At 36.5% G+C, this 17297-nt stretch overlaps 1 protein-coding gene across 1 annotated transcript; it reads left to right on the top strand.

The window, feature by feature from the left end:
- The first annotated feature begins 8976 nt into the window (after positions 1-8976).
- On the top strand, positions 8977-14381 carry LOC116250169 (probable protein phosphatase 2C 33). The gene is made up of 6 exons (XM_031623636.2): positions 8977-9399; positions 10795-11323; positions 11833-12219; positions 12773-12890; positions 12966-13189; positions 13500-14381. Exons 2-6 carry the CDS (start codon positions 10922-10924, stop codon positions 14070-14072), a joined length of 1704 nt encoding a protein of 567 aa, XP_031479496.1. The 5' UTR covers positions 8977-9399; positions 10795-10921; the 3' UTR covers positions 14073-14381.
- Positions 14382-17297: the final 2916 nt, after the last annotated feature.

Raw genomic sequence — 17297 nt, 5'->3', positions numbered from 1 at the left:
CTGGCTAAAAATTATTAAATTTATTAACAAAAAAGCAACTGCCACAGGCATTAGCAACGGCTTATAATGTCGCAATCTTTTATTGTGTTTTTAGCCACTATTAATGGTGTTTTTAACCATGAATTTTCAGTTTTTCGCCATCTGCTGACATTAGCAATGGTATATTGTGTTTTTAGCCTCGATTAATGGTGTTTTTAAGAATTTTTAATTTTTTGCAATCTCCTAACATCCTCTACACAACTATATATATATATATATATATATATATATATCTTGCTCCAACCCTGCGCATGGCCTTTGAAAAGAATGCAAATGAATTGAACCAATATTTGACTCACAATCATTCTGCATTAATCTATAAAGATATCAAATATGTGAATCTTGTTTCTCTTAGTTCCTTTCCTTTAGTTCAATGCGTAGTCGAAGAAAAGGATCTTGCATTAACAAAAGGAAGGAAGCTATGTGTTAAGAAAGTTGCATTGGCAGTCACCTCCAGTGCGTTTATGACAAGTTGAGCCATGCATTTGATTGGAGACGGCAGCAAAATAGTGCGAGTACGTTGCCAGACTCTTGTAATTAATGCCAATACGGAAGGTTAAAATAAGTGGTGAATTCATCTTCTTACCATAATCGTTAACTATTTCTGGTGTGGGCAATGAGCCACCCACATGAGTCCTAGGCTGATGACTCGAGTGCCAAAAAGTGCTGGCTCCGCCACTACTTAACACATACATAAATATGCATGAACACATTTGGTAAGCTAGCTTGTGTCAAGCCATTGTTTGGCTCAAGTCCAGCCAAGAGGTTAGGCCATTTCACTTGAAATCCGTGCTTATCAACCAAAAATATTTGTAACAAAAAAAAAAATTCAAGTATATAAAAGGTTTACCTGTATTGAAATTAGAAACATAAGTTGAATTTCTAATTATAAGTTAAGTAGCTTCATTAATAGTTTTGATTGGGGTCTTGGCATTTAATTTGCTAATAGAGTAATAGTATTCAACATATCGACAAAGTAGCACGATGAGACGACACTGGTGCAATCAATTGTTCAATAACAATTAAACGTGTGCTTTTTAGCATTGACTTCCCTCAAATAATTAGAACTCCTAGAAAAGTAGGCTCCGACCTTTATTTCAATTATTCTAGAAGATTAAGACCGAAAAGCCTAATTGTTAAGTTATTTTTTTCAAATGATTTAAGATGAAGTGCATATTTTAATCGATTTTTATGTTTGTTAATTTATATTTAAATATTTTCCACCAATTCACAACTGATTCAGTTGGCTGCTGATCCGGCTAAGGCTGCACACGGCGAGTCAAGCGCGAGCTGGAGTTGAGCTCGACTCAACTCAGAAAGCTCAAGCTAGAACTCAAGTCGAGCTCAACTTAATGATACAATGTTGGGCTTGAACTCCACTCGTTTAACTCAATTTATGTTAAGCATTTCTCGTTTTTTTTTACTCGTTTAACTTGATTAACTCGTTTAGTTGTTACTTGTTTAATTATTTTTTATTATAATTCAATATTCATTGTGTAATCTAATCAAATCGAGTTCTTACAACTCGAACTCAACTCGTTTAACATTTCCAATATGCATTTGAACTTGAGTTCAACTCGTTTATAAACAACAAGTCAAGTTCGAGTGGAGCTTGAGCTGGCACAACTCATTGTGCAGCCCTACAAGCAACCAATTTTCATAGTAGTGTACCTTATTATTTCTTTACTCTGGCATAATTGGTTAAGCAAGACAAGTATTTCATCTTACGTCCACCAAGAAAACCGAAACCCCCACCTATACCGGTAATGTACTAGATTTGTTTTTTGTACATCGGAATGACACCCAGCTATTCTTCAACACGTATATCATTATTGCTCATCTTTTACCGCATAGAAAGTTGATACCGAAAACTTGAAATGAAGACCGACCGCCTACCAACTCTTACCCCATTTGTTGCGCCTTCATTCTGACATAAGCCGCATTTATTTCTTGAGCCTTGTTGGAATTTCCACCTAATTTGTTTGGAAGTCTTGGGTCAAGCCCGTAGTACATGACCATAAGCTAGGAATCTTGTTAAGACTTTTGGGTCAATGCTTCCGGTCATCCTCCCTTCATTGCTGACTGTTCGATACGGTGGAAACTGTGCTACACCTCTTCAAGTCTATTACAAGCCGAACTTTGCCCCTTTTGATCCAAGTTCTTGTAAAAATTACTTTTTCAAGTGTTCGATCCATTTGCTTCTATGCGCTTGTAGATGGATCTAAGAAGCGGTAGCTCAGTTGTGAGACGCATAAATTCGGTGGGTCGGTTAAAAATATAAGTAAAATTATGCTTTAAAAAATAATTAAATATGTTTGTGTATAATTAAAATAAGAAAATTGTTTAGTTTATTTGTAAAAAATATGAAACACTAAACATGGCATTTTTGAATGAGTGACCGATTATTGAACATGATGGTGAGATGATTCGGCTTACAGGATATCTCACATGTCAAGTGGGCTTTCTTTGGAACCGAGATAAAAAAAAAAAAAAAAAAAATTCAATTCACCAAACATGGGACAAAACATACCCCCTCACATCTCACTCATACCGACTCTTTAATCGGGCCGGACCGGGTTGATGCTCAGGTCTACCTTTTTTATTCATAAAAGGTAAAACATTATTGAGCAATGAGTACGAACTCACTCTGTGATTGAGAAGCACAATTTAAACATAATTGGAGAGAGAGATGAGATCGAGATTGCATTAGCAGATGCAAATGGTTAAGAGCTAGACAGCTAAATAACAAAACGGGGAATCTAAATCTAAGATCTTGTTGAAATATCAAGCCTTAATAATAAAAAGAGGACAAAGAATTTTTAGAGATGAAATCCATTTTGCCGTTCTAACCATAACTTGAGCAGTGCTTTGACTTCTTAATAGTAAAAGTAGGAAACTGATGGTACTTGCACTTGGCTTATAGTTTCTTCTCTTAGACCATAAAAGCCGAGTGTACTGTATCCCTCTAAGGTTTGGATGCAACTTAGGACCGAGGAGGTAGGGGGAATGAGGGGCTTTCAAGTCTTATTCGAGCAGTAGGTTGTTAACCTTTTATTCATCCGAAGAAATGTCAAAAGGAAAATAGATGGTAAACACAAAATATGTCAAAAATCTTTAGGGTTTGTTTGATAGATTTAGATCGCACACTCGAGACGGACATGATATCTTAGTCTTTGCAAGACTCTAAGACTCATAGTTTACATGAAAATTGAACCGCCTAGGTCATGGCCCCACCCCCACCAAATAAAAAAAAAAATTACAGTGTAAAAATTAAATTTTTTTTTTTGCCTTTTATGTATTTTTTGAATGTGAGTTCAGTTTAGCCCTATCCAAATCCAACCCACAAAACTCAGTTTCCATTTGTCATGCCACAAAAAAAAATCTTGGCTCTGCCCCTGGTTATCATGACATGCAAACAAACACTAAGAGGGAACATTTGGATCTCGAAGCTGTGGATTTAATGTCAGACCCGCCTCCCATTGGATCTTGGATATGAGGTTTTGGCAAGATATGAGTATCTCAAATCTTCGTTTTTACATAATGGTAAATTCCGTATGAGGTTGTGGGTCTCACATAAAAGGCTATCAAACACACATTTTAACAATTATTTGGTTGGTCGGTTGACGTAACATGCTTTAACAAGAGAAAGTTCTACTCGGGCAGGAGTAGAACCACCTGAAACTTAGCCTGACATACCAAAATTCTTTACTTGTACATATAAAGATATAAAAATAGTGTTTTTTTTTTGTCTCATATCTGTTACAAGTTTACATAAATGTGCCCCATCTCACTTAAAATTTCTGGCTCTTTGTGATCCATAAAAAGTGTCCCATAAGAACTACTTTTTTAATCAAACACCCTGTAAATATCTGGTGTCCATGGTTTCATAGAGAGTCCACATCTTTGCAATATTAAAACACCAGCATTTCCTCAACCAGCTGTGAGCTGACCTCTTAGGCAGCCGGCAAAGTGGCTCTCGGGCAGTGACGGGGCCAGAAAAATTGGCTGGAAGGACACTCCTTTAAAAATATTCATATCTGATGGGGCACTTTTATATATATATATATAAAAGGATAAATGTTTAAATATGCTTATTTAGAAAAAAAAGAGAGAAACTGATGTGAGCAACTCACCATGTGGCTCCGCCATTGGTCCGAGGCAGTGAAGCTGGCAGATATCAAGAGTTCATTACTTGACGTGTCTGGCTTCTATTGCGGGATTTATTCGATGGCGTGACATTTTCAACAAAGGTTTACGTATACCATGAGAGACAATTGGCAATGGATGATTGAGCTCTCGGATTCGCTGCCGAAATAGAAATGATTTTCTTGATTACGCGAAAAAAAAAATCACAGAATTTAGAGAAAGTAGATTCCTTTTGAGTTCCTTGTGTTTGATTTCTAAGGGACCGCGCCAATTTTCTTGCATTGTTGGCATCTATACTAACAACTGGATCTCATGGAAAGGGACTTGCATGTTGAAGCTTTACAACTCAGTTGGGTGATCTTCATTCTTTGGATGGACTACCAAGTGGGGATCATGAGGCCCAAACAAAATTGCAATAATATGGACCGCATAATTTCATGGCAAAAATTGGTACATATATAATTGAATTATTTTTAGTGATCACTACAATGAAGTTGACACTTGTGTCTATATATTAGATATTTTATGTTCCTTTTTCACACCTTGTATGCTTCTCTGGGTGGATTTGCTCCTAGCATTTGGGGTGGATCCAGATTGGGACTTTTTAGCCATTTAAATAGATATTTCTGGGATTTTTTTAAATTTTATACCAACTTTTTTTCTTTTGGGTGGAAGAGACCAAAACTATTGTTTGTGTGGTTAGTTGAACAGAAGTCCGGCTTTGTGGTAGGTTAGGTCTCTTTACATTCAGGCCGGGGCGGAGTCAAGGGGGGCCTGCATGGGCCCTGACCCCACCTCAAATTTTTTTAAAAAAAAATTACATGTAAATTTTAGAAAATTTTACTTGTTCTATATAAAAATTTTGAAAAATGATATTTCGACCCATGTCAAAATTTAGAAACTTTCATTTAGTCTCCCTTCATGAAAAATTTATGGCTCTGCTCCTGCATCCGAGTGAATGGGAGATAACCCCACCACTGAGTGAGCGATTGAAACCCCACTCATTCCTCCTGCAGTTTACTAGAATGGTGGGCCAAAGTATGACATCAACTATGGAGATTCAAAACCCAGACCTTTTTTCATGAGCCACCTTGCCGTCCGGTTGCATTATGTCGTCAATTTTTGTATGATAGATCTCGAGCTGATGACGTCCTCTTTAGCTTTAAATATTTTAAGCAAACCTTTCTAACCAGGTATATGAAATTCTACAAACTATATATTTTTTTGTTCAAAGATAAAAAAAAAGTTGTTTCTTCAAAAAAAAAAAAGAGAGAGAGAGAACGTATAAAACATACACAGGTGTAAAAAAAAAAAAGGCTTGAATGAAAGTATAAACATTGCAAGTCTTTTTTGGGAGGTGGGTTGTAAATCTCCCCAACATGCATTTTATAGAGAGAAATTGGGGAAGTGGAGAAATGAGGATGAATCTACGTGAATCTGCCGATTCAGACCTCAACTCAATACAATTTCTGATTCAACTGCGACACATGTCATATTTTTTAAAATTTTATTTGTTTTTATTTTGTATTTATTTTTGGATATTTGAGATGAAAAGAATAAAATTCTAATTTGATCTCATCCATAAATTTCTTGGGTTTCAAGTGATCAATTTGGTCCCTCAATTTGAGCAATTTTCTTTTACGCTAAGTGTTATATATATATATATATGTATAAGGTTTATAAATGACAAGCCTTGGTATAAAAAAACTTAGGTACTGGAAGAACTCATTTTTTACCATATAAGAAAATTGAAGGGAGTGTGTGGATGAGAACCTAAAACCAGGGTTTTTTTCTTTTTTTTTTTCTCAAAACATCATTTCAGGAATGTTTAGATGGTGTTAAAATTGGGATTTGCCAAAACCTGGTTTTCGTAAAGGGCCGGAAAAAACCTAAGTGGAGGCAATTTTTTCTGGTAAGACTAATTTTTGCTTTTAAACCAAATTTTTCACTTGTCATCCAAACCAAGTTTACAAAACTGTGTTTGTTTTTAACCAGGTTTCCACAAAACTTTTTTAAAAACTAATTTTTTTTATAATGACATCCAAACGCTCTTTAAAACTTTTTTCTTTCACTTTTTGACATTAAAATCGAGCAAAGCAGGGTAAGTGGGTAAGAGGTGATCTGACTGTCTTTGACTTTATTTTAAGTATAAAATTGGAGGCCAAAATTTCAGCTAGGAACCTCCAAGTTTTTAAAGTCAAAGTGCAATGAACGATGGTTAAGGCATTCTACCTACGATGGTGGAATATCTTTTACACATTTGATACCCAGCATTAGTTGGAACATGTTATTTATTACGGCATTCCACTTACAACGATGAATGCCTCAATCATTCGGCACCATAAGATGAAGCAAATCACCCTCAACCACTCAAGGACAATGCAAGCATATTAAGATTAAATGCACATATTACTCAATGAATTTAAAGCGGCTTGACACACATACACATACAAGATCTACAATATCTAAATCTATGTATTTAAAATAATGTTGAAAATTTTATGTACAGATTGAGTTCTATGAAGATTTTGAGATTGATAGTGTTACTTTTCCAACTCATGAAATCGGATTTCTCTCAGAGGATTTCTGTTTTTTTCCTTTTTTTGTGTTCAAAATGGAGAAGTCAGCCATAGAAGCAAGCTAGCAGCACATGTTTTTATATATATATATATATATTGGAAAATGAATAAAAAATGGCCTTTATTATTCTCAAGGGCATTAATGTAATTTCAGGACCTGAAGATGTTCTGTCTCGATCAATATTTTTCAAGGTCATGAAAATATAAATTGTTCTCAATCATTCCCATGCATAAAACTTTAGATCACCATGTTTGATCCAAAATGGGTTGTTTGGAAAATGGAACATTTCAGAAAACAAACAAAGTAGATTCATGAACACTAATGTTTCATGAATCTATTACAATCTTGAAGGTAGGTTTATGTAACACTCACGTAATGATCAAACTACCAAACAACCCCGAAGGAACTGCCTTTCCGATGTCCATGTTTGAAATGAAAGCAAAAAATAAAGACACTTTCTTGGATGTTGTTATCTTCAACATTCTAACTAAGAAATAAGGAAATCTTTAGCATGAATTCATTGTGTTGGGAAAGACAGGACAAAGACATATTTTTCAACTGACAGTTGTAGAACTGGGAAAATTTGGCATTTGAAGTCCTAAGTCTAAGTTCTCCAGTCAAGTGGATGGGATTTTTGTTCACACATTTTAGGGTTTTTTTTTTCTCCATATCGGCCAAACTTTAGAATATGAGTCAAAAAGACGTTAGCATTTTCCTATCACTTTTCGGCCTTTTGAGCCATGTGCCCTTTGGTCATCCTACCTAAAAAATAACTCCAACAAGAATCCTTCCAGCTATTTCATTAGAGAAAAAAATGCCATTTCATATTTTTGTAGCTATTCTTATTTCTATGCTTTAAGAGAAAAACGTAGGAAAGCAAATCATAATTGGCAAACCTGTGACTCGGATTCGGTCACCAGATAGCAGATGATTGGGTTGGGTCAGCGAGTTGATTGGTTGACTCGTCAACTCCGTCGAGTTTTAAATAACCTAAATTGAGCGAGTCATAGTCGAGTCAGGCCGAGTCAGGGGCAACTCAGGCTGAGTTAAGGGTAATTGGAATCGACTAAGGGGCGAGTCAAGGGCAAGTCGGTACAACTTTGACCCGTGGTCAGCTTTTTTTATCGATCCGAGCTAACTCTGGTGATTCTTGAGCCAACTCAACCAATCAGCCAATTATGAACCAAACTTATAAATTTTAATGAACCACGGTATTCTCTCTCTCTCTCTCTCTCTCTCTCTATATATATATATATATATATATATATATATATATATATATATATATATATATATAAATTAGCATGATTCGCAATGTGATCAGTTTTGAAGAACAATTTTTTTTTTTTATATCGGGGTATCTACATAAATAAGTTTTTCTAAAAGATCTAGAGAAGAAGTGTCCAATTGGATTATAAATTTAAAAAGTTAATTTTTTTTTTTTCGACAAAGTAGGGGCAGTTTCCACACGCTAACGAAGAAAGCCACCTCAAAACTTTTTGACTTTTTTGATTCCATGGAATCCCATGTTCAAAGATTTTTATATGCTTTTTTAAATTTTACTTAAAAAACAATCCTGACCGTATGAGGACAGCACCAATCAAAATTTAGACGACAGAATCACCAAAATTGAAATTTGTGCCGTAGTCTCGCACTTTTCATTTTTCTATTCTTACGACCCACTCGTCACATGTCAATTGCCATTTAAAATTTGCTTTTCTTATTGCAAATCTTTCACATTTAATTTTAAATCTTTGACGTTTTGATATTTCAATTGTATTAAATTTCGTTTAAAAATTACTCGTAAAGACATTTATTTGATTTTCTCTTTACTATTAAAGACGTAAAACATAATTTAATTTGTTATATACTAGTGCCTCTTAAATTGGAGACATCCATGAAGAGCCTAACTTCAATATATACTGATATTTTTTTCGATTTTTTCGTGTTTTTAACTTTAAAATGAGACGAAATAAATAAAAGTAAACTGCATTCTTTTCGATTCTGACTATTTGCCGATATTTTCCAACCGCATTCTTTTGGATTCTTTTTTTTGCCGATATTTTCCCGAGACAAAACGAAGGGCGCAGCTGTCATAACCTGACTCCATCAAAACCAGAACCCCGCGCTTAATCGCCAAAAAACTCGGCGAGCGAGAATTTCTGCTCTGGATAGAGCAAAGGTCATCCACGTCAACAGGAGAAAAAGGATACAAAGAAGAAAAATTTGAGGAGCACAAATAGAAAACCAAGAAAGAAGAATGGAAACGAAAACCAGAAAGAAGAGAGAGCGAGAGAGAGAGAAGGCGAAGAAACAGAGAGAGAGAGAGAGAGAGAGAGAGGAAAGGAGGAAAGAGAGAGAGGGCGATAGAGATGGATTGAGGTATCGCGTAATGGAGTCAAAGATCAAGAAGGCATAGAAACGGTCGCGGTCAAGGACTCGGTGCTACTAAGGGAGGGCTTCCTCTTCTCTACCCACCTTTTGAGCTTCTGAGAAGCCAAGGTTCGGAGACGTCGATAGGTGAGACGAAAGGGATAGAGAAACGGGGAAGAAAAGACAGAGACAGGAGGAAGTCTTTGCGCGTTGATCGATCTTTCCTCTCTCTGTTCGTCTTTTCTCGGGGAATCGGATCAGGTTTGGTTCATGCTCCTCTTTCCAGAAAATATTCGTGCGAGAGAATGGATTGGTAGAAAGTGACGATCGAAAGGAGGGAAAAGAGAAGGAAAAGATTGGCAAAGAGAGGTCGTTTCTTTATATTTTATTGTGCGTTCTTTATTTCAGTCTGATCGAAAGTTTCGGTTTGGATTGAAGGTTTTTTAGTTTTTAAGGAAATGCTCGGTCTTTTTTTCCGGTTTCTTTCTGGTTTTTGTTGGTGTCGGTCGAGGCTAGTGGTTCTTTTCCAGAGATAAATCTTGGAAGGAAGTGGATTGAGGATTTCGAAAACCAGCGAAGCGAAGAGGATTTTTTTCGCTCCATTCGCATGTTAGTCGAAAATGAGAATTTCTTGGAGAATTCTGTAGAGTCTAGGTGTTCTTCATATTATCCTGACTATAAACAGCAGGGGAGATCAAAGGAAGAAAACAAAAAAGATTTAAAACCTCATTTCGTTATTGTTTTCTGTATCTGCGATTTCATATAGGGCAAGAATCTTGTAAAATATGGATTTAAGAAAAAAAAAGAATCATGTCCGGGAAGAGCTTCGATATGATCCTCCATTTATCGAGAATATGTTCTTCTTCAACTAGCCTCCTTCCTTTTCTTTGCATAATATGTATGTTTTCCGTTTATTTTATGGAAGGAGATTTTGTGTCATCTTCACCTTATTTTGTATTTCGAATTTTTAGTTTCCAACCATCCAGAAAAGGAGAAATTATAGGGATCCCTCTTATCTTCCTTTCTGCATTTAGATCTATAGTTTTCTTTTCTTTTTCATGTTTCGACTTAATTTCGTTTTCTACAAGATTACGTTCACATATTTCTTCTTTGTTCTGATGTTCTTTGAAACATTGATCTCTTTATAGACCGAAAAGGATTCCGTGCTGCAATCTTCGTATTCCATTCCTTACCGTTTCGAAAGCTTTCCGTCATCAGCTTTGAAATTTCTGCTGTTTTTCTTCTGCCTCCCATAGTTTCCCGAGCATTTTCCATTTTTCTATTTTTTTTTCGGTTTTTACTTCTATATTGTACTTGTTTACTCGTTTTCCGCTGAAATATACAGTCTTGAAACTTCAAATACCAGTCTAGTTCACCGCCTCTGTGAACTTTCTGGTTGTAAATATAGCTTTCAAAATTTTGTTGATCTCATGAGCCTGTTTTTTCACATAATGAAATGTGCCGTGTAATTGGTCTTATTTAATAATTCCGGCCTGTTTTCACATTGTGTTGCCTAAATCTTCATACATGAACTATGCGCGCGATGAATTGAATAACTCGGACGGTTCTAGTTATCCATGTTAAGCATATGATCGATCACTATTCCTCACCGTCACCAAGTGAAAAGTTCTCTAATTTTTCTATTGGGCCTTGCAGAAAGAAGGTCAAGATCGAGGTTGCAGAACCAACTTACCTGTTTCGTTCGTTCATGCTGTTGGAGTGGAAGGAAACCTCCCACGTGGCCTTCAACTATTCTTGAGGAATCTGAGCAAGAAGCAGCTTCATGCTCAAATCAGCGGCTTCTTACGGTGATAAGAGAAACAACTTGAGCATTGAGGGAATAACTTTGGGGACATCACAACTGGTACCAACGGATCCGTCTTCAGGAAACCCGAGTTTCGCCAGTGTGGTTGGTCTGGATTGCATACTGAATATCATCAGGGCCCTCAGAATGGGGTCCTGCTTGTCGACAGATGGGGGTGGTTCTTATCCTCCATACACTCCTAGGAATAAGAAGGTGAAGAAAAAGAATGGGATGCGAGGCCCATCTTTTGATTCTAAGAGGGAGGAGCAGCTGCTTAAGATACCAGGGCGGATGTTTCTGAATGAAGCAAGCAAAGTTGCTTCTTTGTTCACCCAGCAAGGGAGAAAGGGCTTGAATCAGGACGCTATGATCGTTTGGGAGGTATGTTCTTTCTTTTGCATAATTTAGATAGCTTTGATGTTGAGAATTCTACCCTATTACTTACTTCCATTAATGAAGTGTTTAATCTGACGTGTGTAAATTCATCTAGCTTTTATAATAAACTGCCTGTTTTTGGGCATAACCACTGACCATACTTTGGTCGATAAGTTTTTAATCAGTTTTCAAATGCAATCAGTATATGCCTGTACAATTTTTTTAAATAAACTGATTCTCTTATGGAAAAAAAAATTAAGATAAATTAAATCAATTAAACCTAGCTGATAGCTCCTATTCCTATAAAAATAAATCATAGAGTAGCCGTGGATTGGTTTTGGTGACAAAATAGTGCCTGAAATTCTTCATCACCCTTATTTTCTCTCTCACACACACAACGCACGGAGAGTAGAACGTTGTCCTTGTGGGAGCGTTAGTATTGTCTGCTCTTCATGTAAGCATAATCTCTATTTGCATGTCAAGTTGTCTGATTTTCATTTTGTGGCTGCCTTCAGAATTTTGGTTCCAGAACAGATACTGTTTTTTGTGGAGTTTTTGATGGCCATGGTCCTTTCGGTCATCTTGTTGCCAAGAGAGTGAGGGATTCTCTTCCATTTAAGCTCAGTGCACACTGGCAGGTTAACATTGGCAATGATGATAGTCTATGTGATGGCATTAGTAGAGCAGGTAGCGTGACATCAGATGAGACATCTTCTCTGTGCATGGATGAGGAACCAAGGTCATCTACTGATCTTAGTGAGATGGAGAAGCTTCCAGACATCTTTATGACACTCAAAGAGTCATTTCTTAAGGCCTTCAAGGTGATGGATAAGGAGCTTAAACTGCACTCAGACATTGATTGTTTCTGTAGTGGAACAACAGCAGTCACGTTGGTCAAGCAGGTAAACTTTAATTTATGAGAATTTTTTAGTTTTATTGCATGGACTGGCAAGCTAGTTTTGGTTTGCTTGGGGCCAAGCTTTTTATATGTTAAGTATGATGGTACTGATCCATAAGCAGAATGATAGTTTCTGTTCCACAAGGGCTTAATTGCCTTTGTTGTTCAAGAAAGCTCTTTTAAGTAGAAACTGAATTAGCCTATTATATGCCAACTTGTCTGCCTCATTTTCTGTTCGTGCCTGCTCAAGTTGGTCAGCTGATAGTATGGCTTGAAAATTTGCCATTCTGGTGTTGGATCAAGTTGCATTCTGGATCTTGGTACATTTTGTTTAGGAGCGAATGAATATTTCCACAATCACATGCATGCACTTGCACTATCTCTGCACATGTCTGTCTGCACCCCTGTTGTATTTGTCTGTGGTGTTTGCATCTCCATTGGCACTTTTGTCTGAGAGAATGAATGTGGTCCTGCCTGTGTTTATTTGTGTAGTCGTATGTGATATCTTATGGTTGAGATGGTTTATGGTGCTCGCTGTGCTAATTGATTTTATACAGGGCCAAGATCTTGTAATTGGCAATGTTGGTGATTCTAGGGCAGTATTGGGCACAAGGAATGAAGATGACAGTCTAACTGCTGTGCAGTTGACAGTGGACCTCAAGCCCAACCTTCCAAGTGTGTGCCTCTTGCCCTCTCTCCTGCTATCTCCCCCAACCATGATAAAATTTTGACTGTGTAGCATTTTTTCAGGAGAAGAAGAGAGGATCCGGAGATGTAAAGGACGGGTCTTTGCTCTGCATGATGAGCCAGAAGTGGCTCGTGTGTGGCTTCCTTATAGCGATTCCCCTGGTTTGGCAATGGCAAGAGCATTTGGTGATTTTTGTCTAAAGGATTTTGGGTTGATCTCTGTTCCTGAAGTATTCTACCGTCGTCTCACTGAAAGAGACGAATTTGTTGTGTTAGCTACCGATGGGGTAAGTGTTTTCTGTTGTCTGAAAATGAAAATTAAAGTAGTTAAGCCTTATCCTGATATTTTATAATGTTTTGTAATCATTTAAGCATCTGCATGACAAAGTACTGTCAAGTAGCTGCATCAGTTTGGATTGGCAAGTGAACATGGATTCCCATGTTCCTGGAAATGTTTTCAGATTTTAGTGAAGTTTGGGCTTCTGTGATCGCTGCCATGTGTGCACATGTTAAAGTTAAAGTTGTGTATCTTGTGTGTCTGTTAGAATCCTTTCTTGGTTATGAGCTACAATAATCATGTATTGCGTATTTTCATAGATATGGGACGTTCTCTCCAATAAGGAGGTAGTGGACATTGTGGCTTCAGCTCCTGCCCGCTCTTCAGCTGCAAGATCTCTGGTTGAGTCTGCAGTCAGAGCATGGAGGCTCAAATACCCCACATCTAAAGTTGATGACTGTGCTGTTGTCTGTCTCTTCCTGAAGTCGAATTCCAAAGTTCAAGAGGACACAAAACCAAGAGAACCAGCTTCAGAGCCAGTAGAAGTGGCTTCAAAATATGCCAGGATTGAGGGAGGGGAACTGCCATCAAGTCCAGTCTTTGAACGATCTTCCACTGTTCGTGCCAGCAATGAGGTTACCCTAGAATCTGGAGTTCCAGGTTCTCCAGCACACCAGATTAAGGGAGTTAAAGGCTCGCCATCACACAGAAGCCAAGATAAGCTGGCAAGAAGCATGTCAAGGAAAGACAGCAAGCATGGTGAGGGGGTCTCAGTGGAGACAGATGAGTGGCTGGCATTGGAGGGTGTCAGCAGAGTGAATACCCTGCTGACACTTCCGAGATTTGTGCCTGGAGAAAAGAAGAGGCCAGCTGATCACGAATCTCGGAAGTGAGTTGAATATGGCAAGATTTAGCAGGAGAAATTTTAATTTGTATCTTACATTCTATTACAATTCTTTTTTTTTTTTCCATTTTTGTTCTTCATAGAAATATATATATACATAGATGTGTGTCCTGCCCGCAGGCTTGTAGTTCTATTCAGGTATGGCCCTCCTTGCACTGTTTTATTTCTAGTGAGAAGGGCTGCAGTTGGAGTATACATGAAAAAATGAACAGATCTTAAAGTGTCCTAGATTGTACAAGTTCGTCTTTGATTGTTAATAAATTCAGGTCAATATTGAAGGAAAACTTATTTAGCACCACCTCATTCTGTTGCTCTTATTGCTCTATAAGAGTTCTGAGATTTCAAGTCTGGACACTCCACTCGATGGAGGTTCAGCAGGACATATTTCAGTTTTGCTTTTCTCCATAAAATTTCCTCATTATTTTCTTGTCATTCTTCCCTCTCCAGTATGCAATTGCTGCACTCAATTTTGCTTCATTGTGCTACTGCCATTAAAGGTGAGACCATTTGCTTCAGTACTGAGATCCGAGACGATCTGTATCTCATGGTTTTTGTTCTCTTAGTTTGATTGGTAGCCTGGATCTTTGGTCCATGTGTTTTGTTTGTTGTTTGGAGTTAAAGAATGGGACGGTTGAGATTGAACCAGTGATCTTCTCCTCTTACGCTCTTTACAACTTTCTACCTTATGTCACCTACTCTGCACCTGTGGTAGCAACCAGCAAGAAGCACCACCTGTTGAACCATCTGTTTTGGAGGGCTACATGATGGGCTTGGGCGCAACTTCGTGCCCGTCTGATGTGAATCCAGCTGTTTGAAACTTCAGGTGAGCTGGGCCCGCTGAGTCCACGACCAGCACATTATCTTCCTTTCGGTGGTGTAAGTTGAGAAGCTTACAAAAGACAGGAAGAGTTCTGCTGGCTGTGAGGTTGGTGGACTATGTGGATGGATGCCAATCAGATCTTTGTGAGTCTTTTTCAACTTTAGCATGTAACGGCCACTTTTCCAACTTGCGTTATTTTTTTCTCTGTAGCTTGTTTTATTCACAAAAATCTTCATGTCAACCTGTGGCGACAGCTTTGCTGCCGGTCCTTGATTAGGACATGCATATTTTTCATATTTATATAAATTTTGTGGTTTCTACTCCTGTGATCTTTTTTTTTTTTTTAAATTTCTGATGTGGGTTTTGGTGTATATTTTCGAATGCGTTATGCATATTGGAACTATTTATTCCATTTTATGTGCCAAAAATCCATTTTTTCCCCGAACTGAAATCTACTAAGTTAACTTTTAGAAGGGACTTTATTACCATGATATGGTTTTGGGGAATTTTAAAAAAGGTACATAAAGCGTTGGTGATAATAAAAATTGCAACCTGACATTTAGAAAGACCTTAGGCTATTACTTCAAGCTTAGGTCAATATGATTAAAGACCAAAATACCATTAAAAAAAAGAATTGTAAGTTCGTCAGTTTTGATTATTTTTCTTAATGATATCTAAACAATGTAAATACAGGATTAATCAAACTCAAATAACTTGTTTTTTTGTTAACATCCAAAACAATTATATGATATTTTTTTTATTAATGATATAAAGTTCTTCATAAAAAAACGTATGAACTTTTTTAGAGGCTAAAAATGGTTCATGTTTACTGATTAAACAATTAATTTTCATAAATGATTTTAAGTTTTTTATAGACTTTACAAAAGTATAGCTATGGTTTTTTAGTTACATGAAAAGGTTGAATGTGCATTTTTTTTTATATGTTCAATTTTAGTTGTTCTTTTTGAAAAGTTTTCCTTTAATCTCTCTAACTAATATTGACTGTATTATGGTCTTCTTCGCGCTCAACACTAGAACGTGTATAATTCAATTTCTCATGATACATATGAGCCAAGTATTTTAAAGGAAAATAAAACTTTAGTTCATTACGTAAGTAGTTCCTTCAGCGAATCAAGCTAATCTTATATATTTCATCAACTTTAAAGGATTTGGGTGGTACTTGAGAACTGGGAAACTCTGGTATCAAACTAATCCAAAACATTATACATTTCTAATTTACAATAATGTTAGATGATCCCCTTCTATAATGCTATCATCTATTTTTTCTGGGATTTTTTTTTTCCTATCTATTAAAATGAGTTTTTGTCATTTTAAATTAGTGCGGGCATAGCATTCTCTTGACTTTGTTAAGAAAAAAAAAATGAAAGTCCATTTTTCTTTCTCCATTGCATGGCTGTTTTTTGTTTTATTTGTTAGCTACAGTTTTGGTCGTTTCGATCCAGCAAATAAATGGTAGCTCAATTTACGAACATCTGTGGTCTTGAAGCATCATTGGTGATCTATTCTTAGAGCTCGGCTACTTGACTGATCCACTTACTTCCTTCTATTATGTCCATGTTAGTCATTCATGTTTAACATTCATTTCAGAGTTAGGTGAGTGAGCATCTAGGCCTTTAATATATAGTATGTAAACTACATTTATAATGGTAATGTGTACCATTAAAGAGTATGTAGAGTTTTTAATATACATTTTTGTCAATGCGATTGGATTTTCACTATTGAATATTCAAACGAAGTAATTATGTTGTCATCATGCATATATATATATATATATATATATATATATATATATATATATATATATATTTATTTATATATTTATATATATAGAAAGTAATAGACAACCGGACAAGATACAGGGCTATCACCACTTATCCATTTGGTGCTTTTCCCAAGTAACGTTTTGCTGTATTTTCCATTAAAATAAAAGATGCGCGTGAAAAATGAAAAAAGTATCGTTATTATATTTTGCTAATAATTTAAAGTCCTGTAGGTGGACCAAAAGATAAGCGTGAATTTTAGGCATCATGGTCTTTGTCCTGACTGCCGGCGGCCTTAGACTTTGCTTACAATTCCTTGGGCTTGCGCCGTGGATCTGCATACAAAAATTAGTGAACGACTTCGTACCTGATAATTTTATTATATATTTTTTTTATGCGGAATGTTTTTTTTTTTTTATAATTTTAGTTGAAAAGTACATATTTAATTGATCGGTCGGTTCACGAAAAATTTCCTTTTCGATTTCATTCTCTAACATCCATTTTATGACCGGTTCTAATAGGAACTGATCATAAAGACATTGTCTTAAATACGATTGACATAGAAACAGTAAAAATAATGATAGTGAAAGTGGATTACCTTTCATATGCGCAA

Source organism: Nymphaea colorata, chromosome 3 (assembly GCF_008831285.2).
Source record: "Nymphaea colorata isolate Beijing-Zhang1983 chromosome 3, ASM883128v2, whole genome shotgun sequence".
Lineage (NCBI taxonomy): Eukaryota > Viridiplantae > Streptophyta > Magnoliopsida > Nymphaeales > Nymphaeaceae > Nymphaea > Nymphaea colorata.
Note: the sequence above shows the minus strand (reverse complement) of the source record. Positions and strands in the feature narration are given on the sequence as shown.